Source organism: Oryzias melastigma, linkage group LG20 (assembly GCF_002922805.2).
Source record: "Oryzias melastigma strain HK-1 linkage group LG20, ASM292280v2, whole genome shotgun sequence".
Taxonomy (NCBI): Eukaryota; Metazoa; Chordata; class Actinopteri; order Beloniformes; family Adrianichthyidae; genus Oryzias; species Oryzias melastigma.
In genome coordinates, this window is record NC_050531.1 from 13,130,745 (window position 1) to 13,152,587 (window position 21,843).

Here is a 21,843-nt window from a genome sequence, read left to right on the forward strand (position 1 = left end):
AAAAAAAAAAAAAAAAAGTGGGGGGGGAATCATATGAATAAACATGGCAAAGATTAAAGGCTTGCACGTCTTGCTTGCTGCGCAAAAAGAAACTGTTGTTTTGTGTTGAGAGGGGTTTCATTTTCAGTGCTGTGAGCACTTGTGTGTGTGCGTTGGCACAGGGATGTTAATGATTCCTTAATGGCAAATACAAAAGGTTTTCACGGGAAGAAAATGTGGCTTCAAAAGGTTCATAGGGGAGGGGGGAGGGGGCAAGAAAAACGGCAGCAACACCTGGCTTTATACAATAGGTTAGCTCAACTTCTGTACACCTCTGCACATTTTGCGCACACACACACAAACACCTGCATCTTACACAACAGCCATATTGCATTTCCCGTTTGAATCACCTGAGGCTGAGGAGGTGAATCAAGGAGGCGGCACGGCAAGCTTACAGAAGGATTTAGGAATAATTTGAAAAGAAGATTCCTCTCCTCTGGTTCATCTCCTCCCATCTCCTTCCTTTTTTTTCCTTTCAAAATTCCTCAGTCTAATATTTATCTAGCCCCTGATTATAAACATCTGGCCGATGGGGGCAGTCTGCACAACGGCAGACTCTTTTCAAAGTCGCACTCTTCGTGGAAATACCACGCACACCCGCCAACGTGACCCTGCCAGGTTCGGTCCGCAGGAAAAAGGGAAAGAAAGCGAAAAAAGGGAGCCAGACCAGACAGCGACACACAGAGAGAAAAAGAGACAACTAGAAGCTGAGGGTTAATGGCCTTCCCATCTCTGTGATAAGAATTCATTCTGTTCTATTACCAGCACTTATCTACAGGGGCTCCTGTCTTTCTCCTTTCTCCGTCTCTAAAACACACACAGCCACACACATGCAAACAGGTACACACTCGCACAACAAGGGTCCGAGATCAATAGATGAACCTAATGAAGAAAGCAGCTGTTTCTCGGCATAGCTGCTCGACTCTATCAGCCCAACAAGATCTCCCTGCCTCATTCATCCGTCTATCTATCTATCCATTTATCTGTCCACCTATCTATCTATCTGTCCATCTATTTTTCTAACTTTTCACTCAGCTATCCATCCATATACCTATCCCATCTGCTCCTCTGTGCCTTCATTTATCCCTCAATCTCTCCATCCATCTCTAAACCGGTAAACAAAGATAGGATAGATATAGTTTCGATTTGAGCAGACTGGTCCTTGTCATGCATTCAAGGTTTATTTATTTTCCGGGAACTAATACGAGGCCTGAAAACAGGGAATCTAATAAAATGGCTGCCGCGGTTCGGGAGAATGGTTGTTTGTGTGTTGTTGTTTTTTTTTTTTTTTCTGTGTGCGTGTCTGTCTGGCTATGTCTAAAACAGGCCTGTGACGGTCAGCGGCCAAATGGACAATGCTTAAACAGATTTTTTATCCTATTGGGCCACTGTCCCGTTTTTAACAGCATCGAAAAAATAAAAAAAACACCAAAAACATCTGCTTTCAGAGCCATCAAAAACAAAAACTGTAATCCCGGATAGAAAACAACACAAGGATCAGAGAGTGAACAGACGGATGAAAGACTGTTATTCAAATCATAATCATCACGAATGAAACTAATTCTGCATCTTTCCTCAACTGGTGACTCCCCATTACTAATGTGTGAAACGATGTGGAACATTCTCCATTAAATTTACAAAAAGTTTGCATTGATTTTTATGTTTTTTGATGGTTGATTCATATTTAAGGTCCAACTCCAATTATCTTTTCATCTATTTTCAAAGTCTACGCAGTTTTTAGCCAACAACAAAAATCTGTCTTTTTTTAGGACATACTTTCTTTAAGTAGTTTATTACAAATTTACCTCTGTAGGCACAAAGTAAGTCTGGCCTCATTTCCAATCATCCAAATGTTTACACTTGCTCCCGCTACCATACAGCCCCTTATCCTCAACCTAACATTACCGGTGCAACAGGAATGGCAAGCAGTGCTGGAGCTCTTCAGCCTTACAGTCGTGAGCAGATGCCAGCTCTACAGAGGAAACAAAGACGTTAATGGATCTACTACAACCATCTACTACATTTCAACATCATGTTTGGTCTGCTGCTGATTCACAACAACACATTCTCATGTGCACATCACTTTCTGATTTAACAGGAACAGGGACGCGTCAAAAACGTCGAGTTGGGGACACCCAAAATGTCAAAAATCCGAACCATACCATGAATTGCGAGTGAGAATGCGTTACTCCTTCATCAGAAAAAAAGTAAAAAAAAAAAATAAAAAAAACTGTTAAAAACACCAAAAGCATAATTTTCATTTGAGTGGATTTTAAAGCCATCTGCATGTTGGTTTCTGATGGTTCCACTGCTTCCACCTGCATTCCATAGTTTCATATTTGACAGGTCAATGCCATAGAAGAAGGCATGAAACAAAACTCTGTATATTACTATGGTTAAAGTTAAATAAAGGAAGAAAAAAAAGTTTTTCATTTAGAAGGGAAAGTTTTTGGGTCCAAAATTATGCTAAAACGTAGGTGATATAACTCAAACTTTGCATGCACTCCGAAACTGTAAGATATGCAGCCCAAAGGGCTGGAGAGGGCACCGACTGCCCCGGACGTGGCATTTGCGGACAGTTGCAGAAAAAAAAGGGGGAGAGAAGCGTGTTGGCTTTCCTCTGACTTTCTCAAAAACATGCACAAAATGTCCATTTCATTACTGGCTAAACAATGTCATATGGGCCCCCACTGGTCCTAATAGAAGCAGACAAAGACAGAGCTGCACACATATGCTTCGAATAAATCAGATTATGGAGGGAGTGTGGGGGAGAGAAAGAGTGAGGGGAAGAATGAAAGAAGGAGAGACAGAGCTAGACACTTAGAGGATTGACAATATTCGCTTTTCATGCTAACACCCCTCACCCACCCCCCAATTCCACCCCTTCTTCTTTCCTTCACTTTCTTAACTCTCTTAACCCCCCCTCCAAGCGGAATCTGTTTTAGATTTGAGCCAGTGCTGCAGCCATATCTCTCCCTTATCTGCGCTAGCCGTCAGAAAACAGAAAGCTCCATGTTTCCATGCATTAGACTCCCGGCCCCTGACACGCCACTTGAAAATCTCACAGCCCCTCAAAATGGCTGAGCAGGAAAAAAAACAAAACAAAACAAAAAACATCCAAGATATTATTTAATCAAATGACGTTTAGATTTGCATCCAAATCAAAGAAAATGTCAGCTAGGAAAATTATGGAAATGAATTTTTGGCCTTCGGACAACAAATGCACCCAAATCCTCAATTATTTAAAAGTGTCATTAGCTGTATTTCAAACATAATTGAAATAGCTTTGACATTTTTCGCCCCCTGAACACCTCCGAGCATCAAGATGTCCTTTTTTTTTTGGTGTTGTGGTGCCCCCTCTCTTATTGGATGTCTGTAAAATATTGATTCTCTATGAAGTTGTAGCAAAAAAAAAAAAAAGCACAGACCGGGTGTGGAATATGTTAACAATCTGAAAAAAACGAGGAAAAATCAATATTCAAATGTCTTCTCATATTGATTTCTAATTAAGTCATAATTGCGGCCGCTAATTGAAGCTGTTTTCAAACTGCCTTGTGACAAAAGCGATGGAAGGAAAATAAGAGGAGCATTATTGATACACTTTAACAGCAGTGGTCGCCCACACATTGATCCAGCCACTTTCGGTTCCCTTTGGCATGCACATGAGATCTAAATGTACATTTGAGGAGAGACAGGCTTCCACACATGGGCCTGTGTGGAGAGATGCACACACCTAAATGGACTAACGCAGCATAATTAACCTTCATCTGGGAAACGTCTGAACTCTTATCTGCAGACTTCAGTGTATGTAAATAAAAAGGATGCATTTGCCAGCGTGCATGGGATCTGGGAAGTGTATGTTTACAGCCAATTCAATGATCTGAGATTATACACCTTCAAAGAATTGCATTTCTTAGTTTGCCTCCACACTTGTCACCCTTTGAAAGCGTGTGCGTCCCCTCGGGTCGGGTCTAATCAGGTATTAGGTAGCTTTTGTTTTGGGGGCTCATTGGTGGATGAAATCTTTATCTGTGCTATTGATCAGAAGGTTGCAGGTCCTAAACTGTCTGTTGAGCTGCCTGCCTGCTCCAGCTCTAACAAGATTGCCAGGGCCGAGTATATCAGTTAACATTTAATCAATGGCAGCTTAAGACACTGGGGCTAAGGAAAAGAAGCCTGCCGCTTCAGCCCCCTGCCCCAAACCATTACTTAGGATTGAAGCCGAGCAGTATGTCAGTGTGTGTGGGAGCTCCAGATGATTACAAGGGATTGGGTCTGGTTGATCACATGTCTTCAGGGGACAGAGGTGTGTATGTGCGCGTGCTTATAGCGCAGCGTTCACAAGCTGTCAAGTGCCGGACTGTCGATACATGGTAATAAGTCAAAATAAATAATAAATAAAAGCCATAGGGAGTGGTGGGCTGTTTGTGAGACGCTGGAAAAAAAAATTTTTGGAATGAGGTGACGATAAGAGTTGCCAGTCAAATCAACTTAAGGCTTCAATTTGAATAGTTTTGTGGGGAAAACGCATTCGCACACAGCAGAAGAAAGATATGACATATCAGGCAATGCATGATTTTTTTATTTCTGCTTCGCTAGCAAAAAGCCCTCTTGATGGTAAAATGCAAAAACGAGAGAGTCAGCAAAAGAAATATGATCAGTAAGACATTTTTTTTTTACAATCAGCTCATCTTCCAGTAAAATGAAAAGAAGATCAGATCTGAGAGGAAGATTTTTGCAAATCTTCAGCTTTTTTTTTTCATATTATTATTATGCTATCGCTGGACAACCATTAAATCAGCCTTTGTGCGCCCTAAAACGTTGCAGGACGCGGCCTGCAAAAAGTCGTGCGCACGTGTGAGTTTGTCAGGGGGCTGCTCTGACGGGGGAAGCCCCTCTTACGCCCCTGTCTTTTGCCAAAGCCTGGGAGATTCCCACCACCAAAAATCAATGTGTGTGAGAGCATATGTGAGCCCGTGTGTGTGTCAAGGTTTTGTAAGACAAATCTCTCCAGCGCGTGCCGCTTTAGTGCTATTGAACCAAGCTTCGATCACTCGGCCACTGTGAATAATGCAAGGGAGGCTACTGCTCACTTACAGCACAGGATGCTCCCGCGCGTGTGTGTGTTTGTGTGTGCGTGCGCGTGCGACGAGAGGGGTCCTTTTTTCCCTTCTGTGCAAATGCAACAGGGCAGCTCTTCGACATTCCTCCACTTGGCCCTCTTAATCTCGTGTCAGATGCAGGAACTCTCACATTGATACTGTGTCTCTGAGTTAGTGCATGAGTGTGTGCGCTGGAGGCTTCCGCAGCAGACAGGAAGATCTTAACGCGAGCGGACAGCTCCGGCCTGCACTTTGACACACCCTGACTCATTACGTACAGCAGAATATTGTCATTAAAAAAGACAATTAAATATGAAGTCAAAGGAGCATCACTTTCGCGCACGGGCACGCACGCCTGCGCACGGGAAATCTAGGTGAGCGTACTCATCTTCATGTCCCCGGGTACACGAAGCAGAGATATTAATAATCAGGATGTTACACAGTAATTAAAATGATTCCACATGATGAGCGTGTGTGTGTTTTAAGAGTGTACTTTTCTGTTAATTAAGATGAATGATTTGATGTGACACAAACCGTACGTGAGCTTTAATGGTGTCCTATACTTGATGTGGCTGGAGGGTACAACAGTTGATGGGGCTATAGGGAGAGACAGCACCACACACACACAAACAAATCGGATACAGCTGTTCACTGGCTCTGCCTAAGAGGAGCATCTCTTTTTTCGACATAATTATCTGTGTCATCATTTATGAGGCAATTAAACAAACATCAGTTCTTCTTTCTCCCCCTCCCTTCGCCTGCATCTTTCCTCTTATTTTGCATCTCCTCTTTTTTTTTTGCCATCTGTTCCGATCTCTGCTCCTCCGCGTTTAATCTTCTCCTCTTCGCTCCTCTTCCTCCTCTCTTGTGTAGCTCCAGACAAGGTTTCAATTTCAGCATGCTGATTGTCTCATTGCCGACTCCATGCATGTCTAACACTTACTGGCACTCTGGGGACTGGCAATACACACCATAGAATGCCTATTTTGCTCCCTTACGTTCCTGGTGAGTGTGGGTGCGTGTTTGTGTTACTGTGCAAAGGGGTGATGAGGGTGTAAAATGCCTATTACGCCGAGGGTCTGGACTCTCTTACACTGAAGAGAATTCTCTGGTGCCTAAAGAGCAGAAAATTGCAATGCTCCTCTTCCTCACTTCCCATTAACCTGCTCTTGAAACAAAAGCCCGAATACGATGTGTGTGCGTGTTTGTGCGAATCTCGGCCGACCATTAGCTGCACGCACTCGGAGGTAAGGCGCCACCCAATCTCTCTTTCTCTTGTTCTTTCTTTAATTTTTCTATTTGTTGTCTACCACAAACAAACCAGTTCTCCTCCCTTTATACAGGATAACTCTCCGAAAATCTGTAATTTAATGTCCTCAATTCCTTCCATCCTTACACTCAGATCTATTGTTAAAGCATTCCCGGTGGTCTTTAATTATGATTATGCCACTTTTAACCGAGATCACGAAACTGCAGAAGGGCAGGACTTCATCAGTGGTTGTGGGTGGGTCAGTCTTCCCTCATTTCCCATCATCTCCTAACAACCCCGACATAAAAATACAGGTGCAAAAAAAAAAAAGGGTGGAGTTACCCAGTTGTACACTTTTAAGTCAGATGTCATCTTGGATGAATGTAGCGGAACAGGGAGCTTTTGGCACTATTACAAGCTGCACTTTTTCGTCGACTCCGGATTCACAACGATAAAGAAATACTCAGAAATGCCATTTTAATTTTAATGTTCTGTACAAATGTCCTCCATCATGAGAAAAATTTTACAAGAAGATGTAAAAAACACAATTTTCATTGGAGTGGGTCTTTAAAGCAGCAAGCGCACCTTAGTAAGAGCTTGGAGATGACTAAAGCGGCAGACATTTTTGTCTAATATGCACAAAGACGTCCACATCAAAGCGTAAATCAAGATCCATGCTCATTCAATGGATTTTTATCAGTCTATCCATTTCTTTATTTTTTTCCTCTTGCATCTTTTTCCTCCTCTCCATCACATTCCTCTTTCTCTCTATTTTCAGAGCGTTATTAGGACATGATAAAAGTAAAAGGGATGTCATGACACAGGACCCCCTGTTAGCATTAGGAGGTGGGAGAACGAGGGAACGTGGAGGGTGGTGGGGGTGAAATAAGATGAAAGAGATTTGTCTGGAAATGATTGCTCAGAAGGCATTGATTCTCTGCTTTAATCTCACACAGGGTGCTCAGATTTCCTATTAGGGAGATGAAGAAAAGCGGTGAGAGGGTGAGGGGACTTACTTAGGTGGGGAGGCAAAAACTTGGCATGTCTCGCAGGGTTTCTGTGGGCAGACAAAACATGCATTTCTCTCACCCAAAAGAGAGAAGCAGTGTCCTGAGTGTTGCTTTTTTTAACATGTGCTGCCTTGCTCTCAGGCCATTAGTCTGCTGTTAGTAAAAAAAAAAAAAAAAAAAAAAAGGAGAGGAACAGCTATTGCTACTGAAGCCCCTGAGGGTCTCACACACACACTAACATACATACGACAAGCCTCTGACAGCTGCTGTTACTGCAACACTTCCTTTGGTTAGCGACGATTAGCCTTAGCCTATCGGTAATCAATAGCTCCTATCAATTCCATAGCTCCTATTGATGGATGAGGTCAAGGAATCAGAGAGGAGGAAAAAAGGGAGCAGCTGAGGGAGAGGATTTTAAACTCCTCCAAAGACTCGCCTGGTAACAGCACTTCATAATTCTTCTGTTTTTTTCTTCTTTTTCCCTGCATGCATATTGGCTGCTTTCAATGTCCATCTGTGAATTGTATCATTGCTGTCTGAGATTAGCGGCTGCTTGGACTCAGCAAGCGTATTGCCTAGTTACCGTGACTCCAGCTCCACACAACCCTCCTCCCATCATCGGATTGTTTGTCTTAATGCTGTGTGACACGGCCCATTGTTTTGTCCATCTGTGGTTAAGAGTCAATGAACAGGGGATGTATGAAGGGATTGAGGAGAGAAAAGAATGGTGGTGAGGGGAGAAGAAAATAAAGAAGAAGGGTGAAAGGATGGTGGCTAGGGAGGGATGGGGGGTTGGAAAAAGTAATAAAAAACAAGATTGGGACAAGAGCTAAGAGGTGAATAAATATGGAAGGAAGATTGAGGAAAAACATTCACTCCAACTATATTTTTATCTATTGTGGTCTTTTATTTATGATTTTTTTTTAAAGTTTTTAGGGAAAAAATATGATTTTCTAGAATATAGTTTCTGCAGAGCGGCAGGAGTTCATTAGAAATTTGCCTCCGAGTTGTGGACGAGACTATTGTCGTGGAAGTAGACCTTGATATCCCAGTGTTCTTTTGTTTAGACTCGTTCCTGCTAGCTTACAGCTCCTCACAATCCCAAAGCTAACATTAGCATAGCAAATAAAAAACGGCGCAGACATACAGTTTTGAAGCAGCCCCTTGTTGATATCCCAGCATTCCTGTATTTACACTCTCTCCTGCTAGCTTACAGCTGCTCACAACTCCAAGCTAACATTACTGTAGCAAAAACAACAGAGCGCAATATTGGTGCTACACAGATTTACAGTTTTTAAGTAGCCCCTCGTTAATATCCCAGCATTCCTTTGTTCACACTCTCTGATGCTAGCTCAGAGCTGCTCACAACTCCAAGTTAACATTAGCTTAGCAAAAACAGTGGTGAGCAATATTGGAGCTAAGCAGATGTATAGCTTTGAAGTAGGCCCTCACTTCTGATATCCCAGCATTCCTTCCTTAACACTCTCTCCTGCTAACTTACAGCTCCTCCCAACCCCAAGCTAACATTAGCGCAACAAAAAAGAAAAAAAAACAGTGTACAATATTGGAGCTAAGCAGACGTATAGTTTTAAAATATTCCCTCATTGATATCCTAGTATTCCTTTGTTTACACTCTCTCCTGCTAGCTTACAGCTCCCGACAACCCCAAGCTAACCTAAAATTTAGCATACCAAAACAAAAAATTGGCAAGCAATAAATTAGCTATTTAGCCGTACAGTTTAGAGTCAGATGCCAGCTGAGACGAGTGAAATTAAGACGGTATATTTGTATGCAAGTGGACGCATCGGATTTGAATACATGCAGATTTTGGCCCGCCAATGGAAGTCACTTCGCCACAAATATATATATATATATTTTTTTTGGTTTCTCATCCAATATAATTTGAATATAGAATTATTTCATATATGTCATCCATCAAGGGGAAAATTGCTACAAAATCACAGTTTTCACTGGATTAGCTGTTTAAGTTCTCTGACCTTCATCACTTCCTTTTCCTACAGAGCTTAAGTGTCATACGGCGCCTGAGTTCTCCGGGGTATCAGGAGTTTTGAGAGACATTCCCGGACCCTTCTTCAAAGGGTTAAGTCATGCTTAGTATGCGTCCTCAGCGCTCCCCAGCTTTGTATTGTAAATAAGACTAATGTGGCATTGGTAAGGTATGCTAATTCAGATAATCAGCGCAATTTCTGCAAATTATAACTGTCAGTGTAGTGGGCACAGAACCTTGGCGGAAAACATGAGGGAACAATTTAGCCCGGGTAATACCTCTACACCAAAGAGCTGCTCAACTCCAAAAGAAAAACAATCAGCCTGAGCCCATACCGCCCCGACACACCATTTCAAAAATAGTTTATGGTGAACGAAGCTCTTTTCATTCTCTTTTTTTTTTTTTTTTTTTTTAGGCACAAGTCAAGCTCCCCTTTTTTTCTTTGCACACACAAACCACAAAGTAATTATAATTTGCTTGGATGGAATTATTCAAAAAATGACCACATCTTTTACTCCCTCAGCCATAGAGAACATGGTTTTGGGAAATTTGGGCTAAATTGCTACTTACTGAAAATATAATAATATACACATATGAATGTGTCTTATTCCGATTTGACAAATGATTTAAAATCTGCAGTATTGTCTCCAACAAACTGCACATTAAAAAAAACAGAACATATTTCACAAATATGCTCTTGGGTAAAATCCCATCCCTCTCATCAAAATAGTTTTCAGCAGGAACTGGATTTTTACTCACGTAGGGCACATAAAATAACATTCCACTTTTTTTATTATGCGAGGAATGAATCCCATCTGACTCAAGTCGTGGGACTCCTACAGTATGTAAATACCTTCCTGATGCACAGTGAATGAAAAAGAAAGGTCACAAATAAATAACTGTATTTAATCATCTGTGTGGAAGCGGATCAATATGCATTGTATTTGCCTGCTTCAGTCTATTAAAGCCAGGTCTAAACACAGATATCCAGAGCATATGAATTGCTGTTAGTCAGCTGGACTCATCCTCGCCGCGCCGACTTAAAAGACAAAATGGCCACCTCGGTGCTTACCCAGGCGGTTTTGCTTCTTCTGGGTGTGCGTTGTATTCTTTTTCTCACTGCTCTGGGCTTCCGTGAATGTTTATATAATGGCCACAAATTACTGAGACAAACCCTGGAAATAGACGTCTGTGTAAGGAAAGACTCTACCTCCCCAAAAAAAGAACAGAGAAGAGAGACCGTGGAATGGCGAAACCGCCTCCATTATCCAAAGGAGAAGAAGAAGGAGAAAAAAAAAAACCAAAACGATAAGATGAGCAAGAAAGTGAGGGTGGAATGAAGACCTATTGCCTACTGCAACACCTAAAAGGTTGCTTTTGAATCATCGCTGAAAGCTATCTCCGTGGTGTTTGAGTTTACATTTGGTACCAAAGGTTGTCCGGGCACTTGGAGGCGAACAAGATGGCGTGGTTTCTTTGTGCCGTGTTCCATCACTTCCTGCTGGATGCACACAGACACATATATATCCTCATAAAGAACAGGAGTGCATCAGGCTTGGTTTTTAGCCTACAGCTGCTGCGTAAATGGTTAGCACGGCTACACTAATTTGACAAGGACCAAAATGTCCCAGAGCCTTATCACTCAGAGAAAACAAAAGGCTCTGGACACACTTACACATGCGCGTACACACACACACTAGTGCACATGATAAAAGTGTTGTTGGTCTCTCCAAGTCAGAAGAGGTCTTTTGTTTAAAAGGGGAATTCAGACAAAGAGGGTCCTCTCCCTCCCTCTTTAATGCATGTAGGGTGGTGGTTGGGGTGGGGTATAGAAGGATGGAGATGTGTGGGTGGAGGGGTGGCGGAGGGATGGATGACAGGCAGGGCTCTCGGAAATAATTACCTCCATAAGATTCCATCTCGCTTTGCTTTTTGTGAGGGACAGAGGGAACAGGGAAGGGGGAAAAAAATGACAGAAAGTAAAGTATGCAGAAAAGGCCCCATGTTTCTACATGATGGAGCACAGGGCTAATGGGCAAGGGTACACAAAGAAAAACGCACTCGTGCACACACGCACACCTCATCACAATGTGCTTTGTGGCTAAACAAATGGTCAAATAGTGTTGAGGCAGAGCCGACAAGAGAAAAATCGCTGTAAAAACCAGACTTCAGAGGCTCTTAATGTCTCCAAAAATCCAACTAAACAAATTGTTCAAATTATACAACTGATGATGGAATACCCATGACTTGCAATCTGTCATAGTTTCTCCAGCTTTACCACACAGCCCCATTTAGGGTGTAACTTCATTACAGCGGCAAGGAAGGGCACAAATAAAGAAAAAAATTCTCCTAACAACTTCTGGATGGACATCAGAGGAAAATGGCCCCTGCGTCCTCCATGTTGAGAGGCAATTCATTTATACTCGCTCCTCTGATGCAAACTGGCATTTTTAATAAACTTAATTCTCTTTATCACTTATAATTGTACACAGAGAGGGACAGTTTACTTCAGAAACGTGGACAAAGAGGGACGCTTGTTTCTACGGGACACAAATAAGCGATTATGCTGAAAAGTGCTCCGCTGTAAAGACAGCGACTGGTTCGGAGTGTGCAAAGACATAAGCGAAAGCTAGAACTGTTAACCTCTAAAAAATGCTTCTCAGACTGAGACTGGAAAATATAAATATGCTGAAATCAAATATGTGCAAGTGTTGCTTGTACACCCCAGCCTTTGTTCAAAAACACCTTTACCCTTGCCGTGTCTCTCTGTGCCATACTGTATCCTTAATTGGGCCATAAAATCAGCATCAAAATTGTTTAATGAAAGCCATTCACATGTACATAAAGTCCAGAGCATTAGAACTCTTATTCCCAAATGAGCCTATAATTATCTGGCTTGGTTCCAAGTCCCAGGCTTTAAGGGAAAGATACCGGTCAGCACTTAAATTAATCTTTTTCATACCAGTCTCTAATGAACAGAAAGTGCTCGAGTCAGGAGTTTTAGCCCCAGAAAACTAACGGCCTACATACACATGCACATAAACATAAACATAGGGTCCTTTTAAATCAAGATTAGCTGAAAATGCTGCATTCTACAGCGCCAACTGTTAAAACATTCACATAATCAATCACTACAGGCACCAAAAAAGATTTCACCAAATTTTCTTTTTTTTTTTTTTTTGCTTATGCAGTGTTTGCATGAGAAAATGTGTATGTTCTACTTCTTTTTTATATAGTTATAGAACAAAAAAACTCTAAAATAATGCATTAGCTGTTGGCTATTTAACTTGATTAGACATTCATAATTATAATTCCCTTAAAAACATCTGTGGACCCCAATGTTAAAAAAAAATGTTTAAAAAGTGGGAGAGTCCAAAAGAAATGGCAACTTCTCTATGGAAACTTACTAGCAAAATTAGTATGTGTGGAAAAAAAATGTGTTTTAGGAGCAGGACTCTTAGTGTGACAAAAGGTTTAAAGCCTGTTTTTTTAATATATTTACAAAAAGGGAACAATGAATCTTATATTTGTGGACATTAGAAGTAATAAGATGGAGTTGGAATAAGGGATGAAAATAATAAAAAAAAGAGTGTCAAAATCGAAGACAATGGTTATGTCCAAATTCCTTCCCTACCCACCATATAGTGCGTTTATCATTTTGTAGTGCTGTGCGAATCTACTATTCCAAAATCGAGTGCCCTAGAAATTTCCCAGAAGTCTTTGCGAAAAACTAGCGTCCATTGATGCTCACTACATTAGCAAATACAGACCACAATGCATTGCAGTTGCACAATTTTTGTGAAGAAAAAAACCTATTTAAATGTAATTTTTTTATACATTTTCCACATTTTTCTCATCAGAACACAGTGGAGGTATAAATAGACGTCAAGAAACGTTCGCATTGAGTTTCACTGAAATCGGCGAAGTCACATCTGGTGTTAAAAAAAAAAAGAAAAGACACTATATGGTTGTGCACTATTTAGTTTTTTAGTAGTTCGGGATTAGGGTGGGAATTTGGACACAGCCATTAATTTGTCAAAGCTTTCCTTTTTGCTCCACCTTAAATCTCACTTTGACATCCTTAAAAGCAAACTCTTTAAGTTCCACTCCAATAATCTTTTGATCTATCTTATAGTGTTCTGTGGTATTAATGATGATTTTTGACAAAAACAAAAAGCTAGAGTAGTTTCTTTACTGATACAGAGTAAGCCTTTCCTCATTTCCCATCATCCTTTTATTTACACCCTCTCCTGCTAGCTTACAGCCCCTCACACCACCAACCTAACATTACAAGTGCAACAAAAATGACAAGAAATATCAGAACTATCCAGCAGTACAGTTTTGAGCCAGATGCTATCTAGCATGAGGAAAACAAAGATGCACATGGATCTATTTGTCTGCAATTGGATGCATCACACCTACAAACCTTTTTCTCTGGGTGTTTTTGTCTGCCCCTAATACACCCCAATTTGAATAAAGAAATACTCCGAAAGGCAACTTAAATCTTAATTTTCTTAATATTTGTCCTCCGTTATTAGAAAAATGCCACAAAAACATAATGATTTTCATTGGAGTAGGTCTTTAAGAGCAGAGGTTTTCTTTATTAAGACACTACAAGATCGTCTCCTCTGTGTGTATATGTGTGTGTGTGCTGGAATCCACATATGTTCCAAGGCTGTGAGCTTCCATCTGTTTTGGGAGTACATGCACAGTGTAAACAGGCCACTTCAGGGACCGCAGATTCATGGTGAGACACACACACACAGACCTACAAGTGGATGTATGGAGTAATGTTGTGCTAAAGTACTATTCAAACCACGTTGCCCCCTTCGCCACTAACACACCCCTCTCCGCCAGCTTAGGTCAAGCAAAGCAAAAACAAGTTAAGCGCTCATTTTCTTCCAGCAGCATTAACATAGGGATGACTAAATAATGGACCCTGACTCTCCATCTTCTGGTTTAAATTACAGCACAGACCCCTCCCTTTACACCCTGCAACCCCTCACCAACCATGCAACCCCCACTCAAAGAAAAAACGATTAATCTTTTTTCCTTTTTTTTTTGTCTCTGAATGTTTTACAGTTCTGTTACACTTATTAGCTGCTGGCAGGACGGAGACTCTTAAATGAAAGCCAAATTGCTTTGGTCATGAGAAAGGAAATGAAAGCTCACTCCAGGGAGAGGCTGTGTAGCCATAGCATACACCAGTGTGTGCGTCTGTTTGTAGCATGTGTGCGTACGAGCCCTTCACTATGAGATCCTCCCAAGGTGAAATTTCATAAGCCGACTGCTTGCCTGCCTGGGATGTCCCCGCGCACGGGACGATGTGTGAGTGTGAGTGTGTGCCTGCCCTGCGTTTCAGATATGAGCGCGGCAGCCTAATAGGAACAGTATGCTCATTTTGGGGAGATTAGGAAGAATGGACGGGTTTGTATCAGGAGACGTGATCTGGATGTGAAGGCCAAAGGAAAGGGGTAAAAGTGGTAGAAGAAAGTGACAGAAAGGAAGGGGTTAGAGAAGCTAAATGGATGAAAAAAATGTCAGATGGAGCTTAAAACAAAGAAAAGTGCTATTAGAGTAGAATCTAAAGCCAAAAAATTGAAGCAAGGAAAGTTTGTTTTTTGTGTGTGTACTTAAAAAAATGAGCACAACAGGTGACTTCAACAAAATAAATAAAATAGGTTCATACCTTGGATGGTGGGACACTCTTTGACATGGAAAAGCTCGTGGAGGCCCAGTCCGTCCTCCTCACCTCCCAGTCCTTGCTGGTGCAGCTGCAGTTTCCTCAGTCCTTCATTCTGCTGGTGGCGAGCTGAGCGCGCATGTTGGACCAGGTTGAGGCGGGCTTTGGTGGAGTAGTCGCACAGATTGCAGTAGTAGACGCAGGACTCCAGACTGTACGCGCTGTCCAGCTTCTGCAAGTGCTGTGGAACAGACGAGAGATCCTTGAATAAACCATCCATCCTTTTTTAAAGCTTCATCAAGGTCACTAGAGTTTAACCTGCTGCTATTGGGCGAAGGCGTGGACACTTGAATTAACCTTTTTTTTATTTTTTTTTTAATTCAAGATTCAACTGTCTTTGTTTCAGTGGTTTAGATCAGGGGTTCCCAAAAATTTTCTTGTGAGGGCCGGAGTATAAATCACACTGGAGTATCAGTTGCACTTTTGAGAGAAAAGTCTGATGTTTCAGAACAAATCTGAAAATCCAAGCATAGCTAAAAAATAAAATAAAATAAATAAATACATGAATACTAATCTTTTGAACTGTATAAGAAAAATATAAAAAAAAAAATAAGAGGAAATCAATCAGATTCCCTACCATGTTTTTTTGGGGGGGCATCACTTCTTCTGCTGTCAGTAGCAAATACTTATACTCAGATGCACCGCCCTCTAGAGGTTGTTAGAGGAAACAACAGCTAAAGGACAACCAATGATTACTTGGAAAATAACAAATATGTGAGTCTATTTATGGTTAAAAAAAAAAAAACACAGAGAAGTCATTCCTGAGTACAAGTTGCACCCCTGGCTAAACTATTAAAAAAACCTGACTTATACTCCCGAAAATACGGTAACTGTTTCCTTCTCTGATGGGGGGGCAGGGGTCGGTTTGTAGGCTAACAGGAAAAGTGTAACAATCACAGCCTAAATGTAAACATGTATAGTTTCCAGAAAGCCTCGCATAGGAACATTTTAAATAATTAATTTCTGTGGTTTTTCCATAAAAAATAATAGTAAAAGTTTTAAAAATTAAACCAATACATAGTCTTTGCTCTCTCATCAAACTGCAAAAGGGTGGAATAAAAAGTCACATTCTATGTGGGTTTCAACTGACCAGTATGAGAAAAAAAAAAAAAAAAAACATGCGTCTGATGGTGTTTGGGGGGCCGGGCCAAATGTGGAGGTGGGCCAGATGTGGCCCACGGGCCGTAGTCTGGTGACCCCTGATTTTGGATTATATTTTCTCAATTTCTGTTGTAGTTGTTTCTTAAAAATATATATATTTGGGGACCCAAACCCAATCTGCAACATGGCAGTGAACAGTTGAAAACATACAAAAAAAAGTGAGACACGGGTGTTAAAAGCAGAAAGCTTGTTTTGTCTTTCACACACACATTGTGTAACTTTTTTCATTGTTGGCAGCGGCATGGGGGGTGGTTCCCATTCTACGTGTGCTGTCTGTTGCAAGCCCTCCATTTCCAGTTGCTTTTTAATGGCACTGCAGCCATGCAAAACTACCCCCTGCCTTGTCGTCCTGCCCCCGGTGTGTGTAGGTGAACAAACCCGCATGCACGCACGCACAGCCCCCATCCCACCTTTCCCTGCTCCCATACACCCAGTCAAGCCAAGCATATCAAGTGTGCTTCTGTTGTTGCTGCCGGGCTAATGAACAATGCACAAAAACAAAAGAGCAGGCCAAGCTTTTATTATCTGATCCTCTGTGGTGAGAGGGGCTGACAGAGGAGAAGGGAGCCAGGCGAAGGGACAGGAGGCTCACAAAGGTTAGCTTCTACTTTGTTAAGGTTTGTTGTTTGTGAAACAGGTGAAGGGGTCCATGCATTCATTAATTCACATAACGTTTGTGTGGTGTTGTCACACCCTCCAATAAGGAAGATGTTCTTTCCCCGAGCAATTAAAAGTTAGACAGGTAATATTTTCCTCATGCTTGCATCACCGAACAAGAGTGTTTGAAAAGATGTGTGCGGGAGGAGTGGGGCGCAGGTGTGGGGGTTCCAACCCCCCATTCCGTCTTCCTCCTTTGACAAACAGGGATTAGCAACATAGCTACAGCAGCTAACAGATCTTTTCTCTCTTTTTTTTTTCTTCTCCTCTCTTTTGTAGGAAATCTAGCAAAGTTTTTCTCACGAGACGGTGGGACGTCCCCGCGCAGTCAGAGGCCCTTTCAGAAGTCTTAAGTTTTAATTAAGTTGGAGTTGTCAGAAGAAAGCTCCCCTAGTCCAGAGCTCAGGACCATTAATTACAGCTATCTTTGTTTCACTGTGAAAGGAGGCCTCCCTTACTCTTTCTCCCTTTATTTGCCTCCTTTCATTCGTTGGTTCCCTCCCTCACAGGAGGAACGGACCGCTGAGCCTTTCTGTTCGTGCCACACACATGTGCTACAGAAGCAAACATATTTATGACTGGTGTAAACAAAAAGGTTTCTTTATGCTGCTTTATTGAGATTTTGAACGTATTTCCTGTCCTGTCTTTCCTTTATGACCTTTATGGTGTCAAATGGAGTGCCAACTAAATGTCCCAAGAGTTTTATAATCTTTGAATCATCGATATGAAGAGGTTAAATCAGTTTAAAAATAAAAATGTGCTTCAGTTGGGAGGAGTTGACTGATATACTTGGGGCTGCCACAAAAGTTCTGGCCTAATATTAATTCTTTTCTCATCAGCACATTCCAGAGGGTTTGTCTGAAACCAAAACTAGAGGCTGTCTGTCGCTCTCTGGCACTCCGCAGGCCTAAAATGCAGGCGGTTTGGTGATCACAGGCCAGAACATCCATGATTTATGAACTTTTAAAGAAGCACTTTGACTCCTGCCAGGCGTGGGCTGTGTAATGCATATTCAAACACACAAACACACTGTTCCTGCTCCTGGGTTTACGTCTATGAGTGTCTGCTTGCAATGTGTATGTAATTTATGCCGCAGCTGAGTGGGTTCAGTGAATGTGCGCTTGCACGGGCGTTCGGGATTTTGGTGTGTGGCAGATTGGCAAAAGGGCCATCCCTGTCAATATGGCACCCCTCCAGAGTGCCTGGTGGTTAATTGTTGAGGATTAGTGTTTGGCAAACAACCAAATAAGCGAACACTCCCTTAGGGGCAATGAAAATCAGCTAAACAGCGCTCCCTGGGTGGACCTAAACATGGCACAAGATGGTACTAGACACTCAAGGAGGCGGATAAACAATCAAATATACATGGAATGCAAATTACAGCTTCCAGTTTACCTGTCAAAAGCAGAACATTGTCACCCCCTGTCAATGACGCACACATGTGCACACACAATGGGACTTGTTTGAGGACCCGGTGAGGGGATTCAATGTGACAGGTAAAGGGAGCTCCCCTGTGTAGTTTTTTGCAGCTTCTGTGTGTGTCGATGACAGAGGACTGCATTCATTATGCAGAATGAGATGTTTACAAAACACCTTTCTCACACACACACACACACACCAGCAGAGGAGCATGTTCACCTCCTCTTCACTCGGTTGGTGGAGAGGATTGCCACACTGCTGTTTCATACACATTTGTTCTATCTGGGGTGACAAAGCTGCCTCATTAACTGAATTCTTAATAAGCCGAGCCAAAAGATATCTTTTCACAACTTCTTTTATCTCCCCGAGCATGTACATGAACGGGAGTGTGCGGGGATGATTTCAATCCATCTATCTTCTAAAAAAGATGGCTTTTCTTTCTTCTAAATAGATGTGTGTATTTGGGTTTTTATGCATTCTATTTTACCTCATAAGTATATTTTTTTGTGTCTGTGTATAATTTTGTGCTTGTCATTTATTCGGTTGCATAAAAATATTTTGAAAGAGCAAGGGGGTGGGATTTTCTTCCGCAAAACCAAATGACAAATTAGAGTATTCAGTACAAACACGACTCATTCCTGTTATTAAGTGTAGAACCAGGCAGCTAATGAATACATACTGAACGCAAAAAAGCCCCTCTGCAGCAGCAGCTTAATAACCAGTGTGTACGTATAGAATACATCCTGCATACATTCAGTTCCGCTGTCAGAAAAAGGCGGCTGAGAGCATGCACGTACATGCAAATGCGCACGCACGAAATGAAAACAAAAACCTCCTCCTCTCCTTTCATCCGTGTTTTTTCGGAGAAGCAGGAAGGTTGTTGTTGAGTATTCCTTCTTTTAAGAGCGCCACCAGCTTCCGGTGATATCCCCTGGGCCCCCGGGGGGCCATCAGAGACAAAAACAGCCCCACTTGGCCCAGCAAACCACAAAAGCATGTATTGTTCCTTGAAAGTATTTTAAACACATACCAGCGCTGCCTGGAAGGCTGCCAAGAGTAGAATTCCATCAGAGCTACCACCTTCCGAACACATGTTACTGCTAACCGCCACTCAGCCCCCAAGACAGAAATGTAACGCAAGATCACTGCCGGTGGAAGTGCCAGCAGACTGCACAGCCCGAAAAGCTAATGGAACAGGTATTCCACACCTGGCTGTGCAAAAAGACAAATTCTGTTCTGCATGGATTCAAAAACAAATAGGCAAGAAGGAGCCACAAACAAAACCTGTGGAGTGCACATGCATAGATACACAAACCCAATTCTTGCTCGTCTACCTCACCGTATCGACTGATGCAAAGAGCGAGGAGAGACCAAAGCATTCTCTTATTTTCTTATCGTTTTCATATGTGTGGAGAGCATGGGTTCTCTAGCCAAAGCGATTCATCTCTTAGCTTTCTGCCATCAAAGCTCCATTAGGTGCAAAGTTTGTAGGTGGGCTTTAGCTTAGGTCACCCAACAATAATAAACACCAGATAACTTCTGCCAAACCAAATAAATTGATGATTCCAATCTGTGGTGCTAAGTTAAACTGGTACTTCTTACTGCTGTGTTATCTGTTTGGTTGATTCTCTTTTTCTGTCAGAAACAGGCAGACAGCTGGATCCAAGTGCAGCAGGTTTATTCAGCACAGACAGGGCAACAGGCGTGATGCACAGCTAAAAGTCCACAACACTAAATCAGGGTCAGGCAGGCAGGGGTCAGGCACCAGCATGAGAGCATCAGAGGGAAACCAGAGTAGTCAGGATCCAGGCGAGGGTAAGGCACGGCAAGGAGTATGTCACAGGCTGAGGCAGAACGGTGGTCAAAAACAGGCTGGGGTCGAGGCAGGCTTAAGCAGGAACAGGATTGAAGGAGGTAACGCTCAGAAATGCAGGAGTACACCAAAACAAGACTTCGCACCTGAGCACAGCCTGAAGCCTCCTTATAAATGTTTGTGGTGATTGTAAAATGAGGGACAGCTGGTGAGGTCTGGGAACAGCAGGCAGAGGCTTATGGGAAATGGAGTGAAGATGAGGCTTAGGAGAGTTTCAGAATTCAGGCGATGGCTCCCTCTGGTGGTCTGAGGATAAAACAGACTGATTCATGACATTTTCTTTGTTTCTCCTTGATAATTGCCAGAAAGCAAAATGGCTGAGTTGGCATTGTTTTGTAGAAGTCCTACCTTTTATGTCCCTGACATGGGTACAGTCAATCGCTCACACATTTACAGTAGGCCTAAAAATAAAAAAGCTGATCTGAAATCCAGTTTTCTAAAATTCAATTAATTAGTTAGCTTTTTTTTTTTTTTGCTCTATTCCAAACCCGCATTGCTTCCTATTATTGTTTGCAAGCAAGACCTCAGGTGCTTTTCCATTACAGTTTGCAATGACAATCCGACTAGGTAGGATCCAGTAACCACATCACATTCAATACGACACAAGTCTGAACTGCAGCATGCACAATGCACCCACAATAATGATTGTTTTTTTTTTTTAAGTTGACCTATTTTTTGTGCCCAAACATAGCACAAAAGGACTTTACAGAGGAAATGTGCAGTTCAGAGTTGTCCTCTGGTCAATGTGAAGGTCAAGGGTTGTAGGGTTTTCAACTAGTGAGATTTGTGACACATAAACCCCCACAGGACGGTGACTTTTTTAAAGTTTAAATAAAAGTTTGAGTTCAGTACAAATCTGTAGTTTTGTGCGTTTTCTTGAATTGTTACATTTATCCAGGGGCGGAGCTAGATAGTTTTATATGAGGGGGGAGGAAGACTTTACATTACAAATGAAATGATAAAAAAATATACATTCATAAAAAAAAAAAAAAAGTAAAATATGTCATTTGAGCGGCTCAAAATTTTGTTGAAAGTATTACTTTAACTGCTTATTTTAAATCTTTGTCAGCAGTGAAACTAATGCCGACTAATGTCGGGACAGCTACCCTCTCTTGCCCCCCTGTAGCTCCGGCCCTAAATTTATTGAAAAGAATTGCGAGATTCGCCCAAAAAAAAAAAAAAAAACATCCAAAGTGTCTTTCTATTAAGGAAACTCAGTATCCTTAAGACAACAAACAAAACGAAAAATATTGAATGTTGGAAAATACTAATCTAGTGCCTAACTTTTGCTTCTGGAACCAAGCAGTGAGGAACAACAGATTCTAGGAGATAAAACACCAGAGCAGATCTTTGTTACTCATCTGTGCGTGTTTGTTAAAAGTCTCAAAAGCTACCTCACCTCCATCCCCCCCATTAAAATGGATCACTATTTACATTGGCATTAGATTTAGACAGCACGGTTCAGCCACTTACTCCCTATTAGCCAGCCTGACCATAGCCCATTAGGGTCTAAAAGGCCCGGCTTGTCTCTATAGCCGCCAGGTGAGACTGACCAGACCTCCCAATTTCCCTTCACAATCTA

General features: G+C 41.9%; 1 protein-coding gene across 3 annotated transcripts in view; it reads right to left on the minus strand.

The window, feature by feature from the left end:
• The window catches only part of zfhx4 (zinc finger homeobox 4), an 82,358-nt gene that overhangs the window by 21,852 nt on the left and 38,663 nt on the right, over positions 1 to 21,843 (minus strand). For all 3 annotated transcript variants that reach the window (XM_024279789.2, XM_024279795.2, XM_024279788.2), the window contains exon 6: positions 15,098 to 15,332. In XM_024279789.2, coding sequence (XP_024135557.1) covers positions 15,098 to 15,332 — 235 coding nt within the window. The remainder of the gene's footprint in view (positions 1 to 15,097; positions 15,333 to 21,843) is intronic.